This window comes from Entelurus aequoreus, linkage group LG04 (genome assembly GCF_033978785.1).
Source record: "Entelurus aequoreus isolate RoL-2023_Sb linkage group LG04, RoL_Eaeq_v1.1, whole genome shotgun sequence".
NCBI classification, from domain to species: domain Eukaryota; kingdom Metazoa; phylum Chordata; class Actinopteri; order Syngnathiformes; family Syngnathidae; genus Entelurus; species Entelurus aequoreus.
The window spans coordinates 59,339,109-59,351,523 of record NC_084734.1 but is presented as its reverse complement, the minus strand read 5'-3'; the positions used below and the strand labels follow the sequence as shown (position 1 = coordinate 59,351,523).

At 38.7% G+C, this 12,415-nt stretch overlaps 1 protein-coding gene across 1 annotated transcript in view; it reads left to right on the top strand.

The window, feature by feature from the left end:
• Positions 1–1,913: 1,913 nt before the first annotated feature.
• Positions 1,914–12,415, top strand: part of LOC133648866 (GDNF family receptor alpha-4-like) — a 33,039-nt gene continuing 22,537 nt past the window's right edge. Inside the window, exons 1-2 of the mRNA XM_062045357.1 lie at positions 1,914–2,087; positions 12,144–12,415. The exon at positions 12,144–12,415 is cut by the window's right edge and continues 25 nt beyond it. Coding sequence (XP_061901341.1) covers positions 2,048–2,087; positions 12,144–12,415 — 312 coding nt within the window. The 5' untranslated portion in view covers positions 1,914–2,047. The remainder of the gene's footprint in view (positions 2,088–12,143) is intronic.

Below are 12,415 nucleotides of genomic sequence, written 5' to 3'. Positions count from 1 at the left end.
CAGGAGAGAGGCATGATTTATGATCTAGAATAAAGTTTGATGAGCAAGGTAACGAGGATGCAGCTGATCAGTCGCTTATAATAACATCACTAGTACTTGGTTAATATTTAAGTCCCGACATGTAAATGGAGTTTTGTTGGCGCTTTTTGTATGTTTTTTTTTTTACTGGGTTTCATGGCCGAAATAGAGGAGCTCCCATTGGCTCAGCTGTAAGATTACTTTTATTTACGTTTATTTATGAGTTAGAATGCATTAAAAAAAACCATCTGTTGTCATGTCTTTCACAGTGATTGTGAACAATTGGCAAAATTCCCCCCAAAAAGTGCAGTTCTCCTTCAAGAGATCATATTTTGTTTATTAGTGTGTTTACTACATTATCGATTAGTAAATGTACCTTGTTTGCAATATTATTTGCACAGACTTTCAAAATGTGCACTTAATTCTTACCACACCTACTGTCACTAAGTTTGAGCAATTCAATGACATTTAAAAAACATTCCTGTATGACATTCTGACTACCAAATTGCATTTGTATCGAAATATTGGAGTATTTTCTTGAGTAATATTAATTTATGCAAGGAAATAATAACCAAATATACAGACTTTACACACGGGACGTTTTAAGTATGAATAGTTTTTGTTAAGCTGTAAAACTTTCAAACGTTGTTGTCATGATGTGGACTATGGCGAGTTTGTTTTTCCGAGATGCAATAAAAGTTGGAGCGGACATGGCGTGAAGATGAAGACATATTTAATTTTAACACTCAAAAGGAACAATAAACAAAAGGCGCTCACAGCGGAGGTAGAAAACTTGGCTATGAAAAACAAAACTACCACTTTGGCGTAAACTATGGACAGAAAACAAAACTTGCTAACTATGGCCTTAATAAACAATAACTTACTTGCGGACGAAAGGAGCAGCATGAACGATGGACATGAAACAGAGTGTCAGGAGTGTGATGTCGCCAGCGAGACTTCCTGGCAACAATCGGTTTAAATAATAGTGACATGATTAGTGAAAACAGGTGCGTGACTCAAAACGTGAAACAAGTGCGTGACATGACGATGTGAACCAGGTGAAACTAATGGTTGCTATGGTGACAAACACTAGTGCACAAAAAGTCCAAAAAAAAAAAAGCGAACATGACTAAAACAAAACATGATCACACAGACATGACAGTTGTCTATGGACTGAAGAATGACGAATCCATACGAGTAGAATGGACGACTAGAAGACTAAATGGCACGTCTACTTTTGGTTGAAAGCACTAAATGGAAGGACGCTGCAGCACCTGCAGTAAGCTAACTCGTCCAAAAGATGGCGCCATAGCACAAACAGTAAAACACCTTTTCAGTGTATGTGCTTTTTTTCCCTTTTTTTCCTTCTATTTGTATTATGGCCGTCAGCGGAGAAAAGTCCATACATTAGCCACATTGTTTTATAAGCCGCAGGGTTCAACGTGAGGAAAAAAGTAGCGACTTATATTCTGGAATTTATGGTACCTCAAATGGCCCCTGTGCCGCATTTTGGACACACCCTGTAAATGTGATGGATTTGTATATTTGATGTATACTTTTAAAATATACTTTTAGATATTGTATATACTTTTGAATATTTGATGTACTTTTACAACATGTGATGTACTTTTAATGATTTGATGTACCTTTAAACATGTGTTCTTATAAAGCAAGTATGGTTTAATTAAAAGTAATAAGAATATAAATAACAAGAGTGATACATGGTTTAAAGGTAAACAGAAGGTGAGATGAAGATTGAGGACGATGACGATGATGATGATGAAGCGGAGAGGTGAAGATCATCTGCAGCATCAAGTCGTGTTTTTCTTAGCTGAATATTTTTCACTCTCAATATTTCAAATCTTTCTGCGTCTTTTCTCGCGGATTCAGAAGACTTAACATTTTCAAAGAAGAACAAAGAGGAGATCGATCAAAAAGGTTGATTCAGTCCGCGGCGCACCAAGTCCTGCTCCAACTATCCACTTGGTTCTGATCCCGAGCTGTCATCGGACTCCACATTTCAACAAATATGATTTTATTTTTAGAAATTCTGGTTCTTTTCTCCTCGGGTAAGTTCAACAATTATTGATCTTTTATTAGTTTGGATATATGTAATTTCGTAATTACCGTTAGTCATACACAGAATAAACAATCGTTATTATGTCGATGTTCTTTTTAATATAATGTCAACGAAGTACCACCCATCCATTTTCCACCGCTTGTCCCGTTCGGGGTCGCGGGGGTGCTGGAGCCTATCTCAGAATATTAAAATACATCTATGTCAAATCTAAAATGATAAAAGTTAGTAACAATGATCCTTTATTAAAATACATTTATCCTTTATCCACAGCTGGCTATAGTGAATTTAATACAAAATCAAATATAAAGTATGTTTAATTAAGTGCTCCTGGCTGTAAACATTACAAAATATTTATCTACCTCAGGTAACATTGCTGACAAATCATAATAAAGAAATATGAACTTTTTAAAAAATCATTTTAAGCATACAGTGACGTCATATAGACATTGGCTCGAAAAAGAGCATCATAACAATAATCATATTAATAATAATGCCAATGATAATGATAATAGTGATGATAATAATAATAATAACAAAAGCAGAAACACAATATGTAATAATTATCATCATATAATTGTATAATTGCAGAAACGAATTTCAATAATAATAATAATAATACATTTGAAGCAGAACAATAATAATTATAATTGTATTATTGTCATTATGATGATGATGATGATGATAATGATTATTTTGTTTATAAAGCAGTTAGCTGGAGATGCATGCATGGAAGTCAACACATTAAGTTTTCAGCATATTTAATGAGTGCTGACTAGATACATTTAACTGATTGGTAATGGCTGTGGTCAGACGTGAATCTGCTGACTAAGCATTCTATATATTTGGTGGTACATGACTTAGCAACACAACTTGATATCATGTTCATACATTATAAATTATACATATAGAATGGTACAAAGCATTATCATGTTCATATAAGCTTCATTGTATGTCAGGATCATTAAGGTCAAAATACGACCTGAGGGTCATTTGTAGCCTGAAATAAAGGTTTTATATTGAAATATAAAACTTCATAGCATATTTTGCTTTTAATCTGATACAAAGTGCACATATCAAAATGGACTCTACCCAAAAGTGGCACAGCCCCAATTACACAAATACTACATACATACTATGTTGGCTTTATGTTGAGGTCAGCAGTATTACATATTTGCAAGGTGAAGGAGAGGATGATGATGATGATGTTGACAGATAATGATGATGATGACATCACATCCAAACACGGTGGTGCAAAAGCAAAGAACACAAAACATGATGAAATGTTCCTTGTCGAAGGCATGGGGGAAGCAGGAAAACATAAATAGTGCATGGAAACAAAAGAATCATCAGTATAAGTGAACAGGGGGAATGGCATTGTGGGCCAAATGAGTGAATGATGAATAATCTGTCAACTGAGTCCAGCAGACATGCTAATTAGAGAACAGCTGCAGGTGTTGCTCATCAACACGCTGGAAGAAGCCATGTAGGAAGGAACAAGCTAAGGCAACAACCTGAAAAGCACAACAATAAAACTAGGTTGTGACAAAAATAACAGTTGCGTCAAAAAGACATCTGAGATAAAACAAGTAGACGGAAGGGTAAAACGTGCTAATCACAAAAAGTGTAGAAGCACTAAACATGAAGGAGCAAACTTTGATGATTTCCATGCACTAAATTTGTCTGATTTGATTGATAGTTTTTTTTCTTCTGTTTTTACACCTACATGTGAAGTCCCAGTTTCCATGCTCTATCTCTAATATGACAGCTTGCCTCTCGCACACGATTGTGGTCATCAGTTTGTTTAGCTATGTAGAAATACAAGTAAAAGAAGATAATGCTCCATGCAATAAAATAGATTCAACAGACAACTACAACTCTCCACTGCTATTTAGTGTTGTTGGTCATGTTTAAATACGTTTAAACCACATCTGCATTGGTTGTTAAGGTTATTATAATCATAAGAGATAAAGAGGAAAAAAACATTATTTTGGTGAACTGCTCTATTTACTGTAAATACAAACTACGCAGTGAAGTCTTTTAATTGCTGGTGTACATGTCAATGATGTAGTGTGTTGTGTACAGACTTGGGTTGTACGCTATACCGGTATTAGTATAGTACCGCGATACGAATGAATCATATTCGGTACTATACCTAAAAAGTACCGGTTATGTTTATAAACTCAGGAAATATGTCCCTGGACACATACAGAGTTTGAATATGACCAATGTATTATCATGTAAAGACTTGGTATCGGATTGATACCCAAATTTGTGGTATCATCCAAAACTAATGTAAAGCATCCAAACAACAGAAGAATAAGTGATTATTACATTTTAACAGAAGTGTAGATATAACATATTGAAAGAGAAAGTAAGCAGATATTAACAATAAATGAACAAGTAGATTAATAATTAACTTTCTACCACTTGTCCTTAATAAAACAAGATGGCGGCGCTTCACGGCGGCAGCTTCTTGCGAGCGCTCTTGGAAGTGTAGACCGATTTGGCAAAAATACCCGTCAATTCAGTCAATTTCATGGCTGGCTCACAGCGTGTTCACTCCGTGATCACTTACGACCGACTTACGATTCTGGATGTGGAGAGATCGGGCCATTTTGGGCTGAAAGATGCGTGTACGGTGGACCTACTCGCTAGCTTGGGAATTCTTTGCGAGCTACATCCAGCAGTGGCCTTTGAAGCAGCGGCGTCCACTACCAGCGGAGACCGTCAACGAAAGAGACGTAAGCGGTGCGCTCGGAAGCAGAAGCGGGGATGTCGGGCGGGGCTAACAACAAAGCTAAAGGTGTTGTTGTTAGCGGGGCTAACGAAAAAGCTAAATAATAATCCACAAAGAAGCGCTAATAAGGAGTCTGTTAAGATAGAACTAGCCAGCACCAGGCTGGATAATCCCTGCACACATAGCAATTCTCTTAGAATAATATACAACTCACATAATGTTTTTTCTGCGTCAGAGGTGGACATGCATTTTACTGAGGTGGCAAACAATCTAAAAATTTCTGTCATATCAATTCCTAGATATGGTCGAAATTATTTAAAGTGCACTACGCATAATAAACGTAACATTATTAATATTACTACTACGGATACTTTCAACAAAAACTCCTCAAAACAGCCCACTACCTATAATATGGGCTTTTTAAACATAAGGTCATTGTCTTCCAAAACGTTATTAGTAATGAAGTCATTAGAGACAACAATCTTGATGTCGTTGGTCTAGCCGAGACCTGGCTCAAACCAGACGAATTTTTTGCGCTGGGTGAGGCGTCTCCTCCTGGCTATACGGGAACGCATATTGCCCGTCCCATTAAAAGGGGTGGGGGTGTTGCACTAATATACAACAAAAACTTTAGCCTTACCTCGGACCTAAATAATAAATATAACTCGTTTGAGGTGCTTACTGTGAGGTTTGTCACACCGCTGCCTCTGCACCTAGCTGTCATCTACCGCCCCCCAGGGCCCTATTCGGACTTTATCAATTAATTTTCAGAGTTCGTTGCTGATCTAGTGACGCACGCCGACAATATAATCATAATGGGAGACTTTAACATCCATATGAATACCCCATCGGACCCTCCATGCGTGGCGCTCCAGACTATAATTGATAGCTGTGGTCTTACACAAATAATACATGAACCCATGCATCGCAACGGTAATACGATAGATCTAGTGCTTGTCAGGGGTGTCACCACCTCCAAAGTTACGATACTCCCGTACACTAAAGTAATGTCCAATCATTACCTTATAAAATTCGAAGTTCTGACTCATTGTCAACAAACTAATAATAATAATAATAACTACTATAGCAGCCGCAACATTAATGCTGCCACAACGACGACTCTTACTGACCTACTGCCTTCGGTAATGGCACCATTCCCAAATTATGTGGGCTCTATTGATAACCTCACTAACAACTTTAACGTCGCCCTGCGCGACACCATTGATAGTGTAGCACCGCTAAAGCTAAAAAGGGCCCCTAAAAGGCGTACCCCATGGTTTACAGAAGAAACTAAAGCCCAGAAATTATCATGTAGAAAGCTGGAACGCAAATGGCGTGCGACTAAACTTGAGGTTTTCCATCAAGCATGGAGTGATAGTTTAATAACTTATAAACGCATGCTTACCTCAGCTAAAGCTAAATATTACTCAAATCTCATCCACCTCAACAAAAATGATCCTAAATTTTTGTTTAGTACAGTAGCATCGCTAACCCAACAAGGGACTCCTCCCAGTAGCTCCACCCACTCAGCAGACGACTTTATGAATTTCTTTAATAAGAAAATTGAAGTCATTAGAAAAGAGATTAAAGACAATGCATCTCAGCTACAACTGGGTTCTATTAACACAGATACGACTGTATATACGACGGACACTGCCCTCCAAAATAGTTTCTCTCTCTTTGATGAAATAACATTGGAGGAATTGTTAAAATGTGTAAATGGGACAAAACAAACAACATGTTTACTTGACCCAATTCCTGGGAAACTTATCAAGGAGCTTTTTGTTTTATTAGGTCCATCAGTGTTAAATATTATAAACTTATCACTTTCCTCTGGCACTGTTCCCCTAGCATTCAAAAAAGCGGTTATTCATCCTCTACTCAAAAGACCTAACCTCGATCCTGACCTCATGGTGAACTACCGGCCGGTGTCCCACCTTCCGTTTATCTCGAAAATCCTCGAAAAAATTGTCGCACAGCAGCTAAATGAACACTTAGCGTCTAACAATCTCTGTGAACCTTTTCAATCCGGTTTCAGGGCAAATCACTCTACGGAGACAGCCCTCGCAAAAATGACTAATGATCTATTGCTAACGATGGATTCTGATGCGTCATCTATGTTGCTGCTTCTTGATCTTAGCGCCGCTTTCGATACTGTTGATCATAATATTTTATTAGAGCGTATCAAAACGCGTATTGGGATGTAAGACTTAGCCTTGTCTTGGTTTAACTCTTATCTTACTGACAGGATGCAGTGTGTCTCCCATAACAATGTGACCTCGGACTATGTTAAGGTAACGTGCGGAGTTCCCCAGGGTTCGGTTCTTGGCCCTGCACTCTTTAGTATTTACATGCTGCCGCTAGGTGACATCATACGCAAATACGGTGTTAGCTTTCACTGTTATGCGGATGACACCCAACTCTACATTCCCCTAAAGCTGACCAACACACCGGATTGTAGTCAGCTGGAGGCGTGTCTTAATGAAATTAAACAATGGATGTCTGCTAACTTTTTGCAACTCAACGCTAAGAAAACGGAAATGCTGATTATCGGTCCTGCTCAACACCGACATCTATTTAATAATACGACCTTAACATTTGACAACCAAACAATTAAACAAGGCGACTCGGTAAAGAATCTAGGTATTATCTTCGACCCAACTCTCTCGTTTGAGTCACACATTAAGAGTGTTACTAAAACGGCCTTCTTTTATCTCCGTAATATCGCTAAAATACGTTCCATTTTGTCCACAAACGATGCTGAGATCATTAGCCATGCGTTCGTTACATCTCGTCTCGATTACTGTAACATTTTATTTTCGGGCCTCCCTATGTCTAGCATTAAAAGATTACAGATGGTACAAAATGCGGCTGCTAGACTTTTGACAAAAACAAGAAAGTTTGATCATATTACGTCTATACTGGCTCACCTGCACTGGCTTCCTGTGCACCTAAGATGCGACTTTAAGGTTTTACTACTTACGTATAAAATACTACACGGTCAAGCTCCTGCCTATCTTGCCGATTGTATTGTACCATATGTCTCGGCAAGAAATCTTCGTTCAAAGAACTCCGGCTTATTAGTGATTCCCAGAGCCCAAAAAAAGTCTGCGGGCTATAGAGCGTTTTCTATTCGGGCTCCAATACTATGGAATGCCCTCCCGGTAAAAGTTAGAGATGCTACCTCAGTAGAAGCATTTAAGTCTCATCTTAAAACTCATTTGTATACTCTAGCCTTTAAATAGACTCCCTTTTTAGACCAGTTGATCTGCCGTTTCTTTTCTTTTCTTTTCTACTCTGCTCCGGGGTGGACCGCTAGCCTGTTCATCGGATGGGGACATCTCTACGCTGCTGACCCGTCTCCGCTCGGGATGGTTCCTGCTGGCCCCACCATGGACTGGACTTTCGCTGATGTGTTGGACTTTCACAATATTATGTCAGACCCACTCGACATCCATTGCTTTCGGTCTCCCCTAGAGGGGGGGGGGGGGGTTACCCACATATGCGGTCCTCTCCAAGGTTTCTCATAGTCATTCACATTGACGTCCCACTGGGGTGAGTTTTCCTTGCCCGTATGTGGGCTCTGTACCGAGGATGTCGTTGTGGCTTGTACAGCCCTTTGAGACAGTTGTGATTTAGGGCTATATAAATAAACATTGATTGATTGATTGATTGAATAATTTTTATAAAATAATAGAATGGAAAATGACAACAATATGTTACTGCATATGTCAGCAGACTAATTAGGAGCCTTTGTTTGCTTACTTACTACTAAAAGACAAGTTGTCTTGTATGTGTCAGAGTTTATAGTTGACGAACCCCAAGGTGCAGAGATGATGGCAGGCATTGAATGGGAAAACATGATTTAATTAAAATACTCTGGCAAAAAACAAACAAAAGGGAACAAACAAAAGGCGCGCACAAGGCGGAGAACAAACTAAGCTATAAACTAAAATAGCACAAAGCTAACTGTGGACAATAAACAAAAACACTTACTGTGACACGAAGGAACTATGACTAAAGCGGAGTGGACAAAAGTAGACGGAGCTACAACGACAAATAGGTAGAAGGTAAGTGACAAGTGACAAGTCTTGTAATGACAATGATCCAGCAGTGACTGGAGGGCAGGAAAGGAATAAATAGCAGCTGGCTGACTGGCACCAGGTGTGGCCAGGTGCCAATCAGCCACAGCTGAGGGGACAAAGCACTTAGGGAGACAATCAGGAAATGAAGACAAAAAACACTGACAGGAACTAAAGACAGGAAACTAAGACAAACGCAGAGGAAAACTAAAACTTGATCAAACTGTCAGGGACAACCCTGACAGTATGTTCACTATTTTATTTAAGGGCAAACTTGCTATAAGAAACATGTGAATGTAAATGTACCGTAGGATTTTTTGTTAAAATAAAGCCAATAATGCAATTTTTTTTAGAAAAGTATCGAAAAGTACTGAAAAGTATCGAAAAGAACTGAAAAGTATCGAAATACATTTTGGTACCGGACTTTTTGCCATAAGAATATATCTTTGCGTACCACTATAACAGACACCGTAAGGAAGTGCTTTCTACAATACTGCCTAAAAGAAACATGTAAATATTAATCAGTAGTGGTCCAAGCATGGAACAATGTGGGGTGCCATGACGAATATTTCTGCAATGAATTTTTATTCACTGAATTTTAAAAACCAGTATTTTAACAAACTGAATTTGTAAATACATAATTGTCAGCATAATTTGATGTTAAAAAAATTTAATTTTCAAAATTCAAATACAAAAATTTCCGTTGCATGAATTCAGTGTCTAAAAAAAGCTTTCGTAATACAGACACAAATTAACCCCCATACGTTCTAATCAATAATTATTAAATCAATACTGTGTATTATTACTTTTTTATATGCTTTTTGTATTTTTTATTTTAATATTTGTTTGCAAGACCTGAAAAGACCCCAGCTGGCGTGCTCGTTAAACAAAACTAATAAGTTAAAAAGCTGCAGCTCACCACCTCCTGCTGTTCTTCCTCACTTTCCTTTACACCCTTTAAGTCTCCATGGCAACCAACACACCCCCACCTTACGAGCTGCCCTGATGATGACCCCCAAATCCCCCCATCACCTCACATAACACTCGTCACAGGTTTTCACACCCACGCACACACACACACACACACACACACACACACACACACACCACACACACACACACACACACACACACACACACACACACACACACACACATACACACACACACACACACACACACACACAAAAATAATTCTTGATTTTTTAAAGTTTGGATTTTTAAATCAGACTGGAAATCAGATACCGTATTTTTCGGAGTATAAGTCGCTCCAGAGTATAAGTCGCACCGGCCGAAAATTTGTTTGAACTATAAATGAACCAAAAATAGGACTTATTTTATCTTTGTGGAAATATTGGACACAGTGTGTTGTCAAGCTTATGAGATGTGATGTAAGTGTAAGCCACTGTAACACTATTGTTCATTTATTTTTATTTTTATAAATGTCTAATGATAATGTCAATGAGGGATTTTTAATCACTGCTATGTTGAAATTGTAACTAATATTGATACTGTTGTTGATAATATTCATTTTTGTTTCACTACTTTTGGTTTGTTCTGTGTCATACTTGCCAACCCTCCCGTTTTTAGCGGGAGGGTTGGCGCCTCTCCCGACAACCTCCCGGCAGAGATTTTCTCCCGACAAACTCCCGGTATTCAGCCGGAGCTGGAGGCCACGCCCCCTCCAGCTCAATGCGGACCTGAGTGGGGACAGCCGTTCTCACGTCCGCTTTCCCAGCAGCTTGCCTGCCCAATGACGTCATAACATCTACGGCTTTTAGAGAGTAGAGTGCACAACAATCTGTGTCGTGTTTGTGTCTCCTCTCAAATGCTCTGTTTATTGCAGTTCTGAGTGTTGCTGGGTCGGGTTTGGTTTTGGAACTAGATTGCATTGTTATGGTATTGCTGTGTATTGTTTTGTTGGATTGATTAATTAAAAAATTAAAATAAAAAAAATAAAAAAATAAAATAAAAATCGATTTTTTAAAAATGAGAATCGATTCTGAATCGCACAACGTGAGAATCGCGATTCGAATTCGAATCGATTTTTTCCCACACCCCTAATGTATATATATATATATATATATATATACATTTTCTTTTTTCTTTTTTCTTTTTTTTCCAGGAACACTAATACAAAAGCTCACACTAATGTCTGTTAGAATGCTAAAAACATTATGACAGACCATCTCAAAAAAACGTAATCAAATTAAAACATTTTTTTTACTGAATGAATTACCCATGCTGGCTGCTCTGTAAACAAACCCAGCCCACGCTGCTGTGACGTAGATTACCGTAATAACCCTTACTCAAAAGCACAAATTCCAACCATTGAAATACTTTGTATAGTTCAAGACTTGCGATAATTTGAAAACAGCATTGCACATCATAATTACAACTACAGTTTCGATGTTAAAGGTCTAAAATTGGATTGGAAGTCTCAACGGGCCCCATGAAGCCCACGGGCCGTAATTTACCCATGTCTAGTCCATGTAGAGTTTCCAGGGGAAGATATTTAATACAGTAGATGACCTCTTTTGACATGTTTCACTGTTGTAGTGACAACAACAGTCCTTTTAGTCTTTTTGTAAGGACACTTGTATTTTCTCCCTGCTTCCATTTCCGTTCTGCTTTTCGTCCATGGCGTCTCTCAGAAATGTGTCCTTCAACCAGGACTCAGATTAAGCTTTAGGCTGCTTGGTTTTAATGGAGGTGCCAGATCTAGTACAGTCTGGTGGGTGGAATGAAAGCAGAAGCCGTGCTGTTCAATGTTAGAGCATACAGAGTCCGGAACGACACACATCTGCTCAAAAGCAGGCGTGACCTGAGCAGCAGTGGAAGAGTCAATAACAGGGTGGCTTGGAGGGAGCAGGAGCCGAGATTTAATGTTACACAACACAAACAGTCAAGTTTAAAAGTGACAAATCAAAAGGTCTAATAATGTGTGTCCATGTTCTTGTGCGTGTAAGGAAACAAAACAAAATGTCTGAAACTAAATAGTACAGTATTGCAGATTTGCAGTACAGACAGTTAGTATTTTTGGGACACACTTTATTTGTCAGCCAATGATCTGAGTTCTATTTGGTAACGTAATGAGCAAGATGTTGAATTTAAAAGTTTTGTAAAAGTTTGTAAAGTATCATAAAAACTATGATAAAGCTGCATGTGGCCTCGAAAATGAAACTTTGAGCATATGGTCATCCTTCTCTTCTTGGTTTCCTTGTAGGTGTTTTACCATTATCAGTTCCCAACGTCACTTCGTCGGCTTTCCTTCCTGACTGTGTGAACGCTCATCTGGAATGTTCTACTGACCCCCAATGTAAAGACTTGTACCGGGACTGGGAGCTGTGTACCGGCGATACTTCTGTGGAACCGACGGGGGAGCAGGCAATGACTGAGTGCCTACACAAACAAGATGCTCTGCTGGAGAAACAGCCATCTTTGTTGGCGTGCAAGTGCCACCGTGGCTTTCGTAAGGAGGAGCAGTGCTTGCAAATA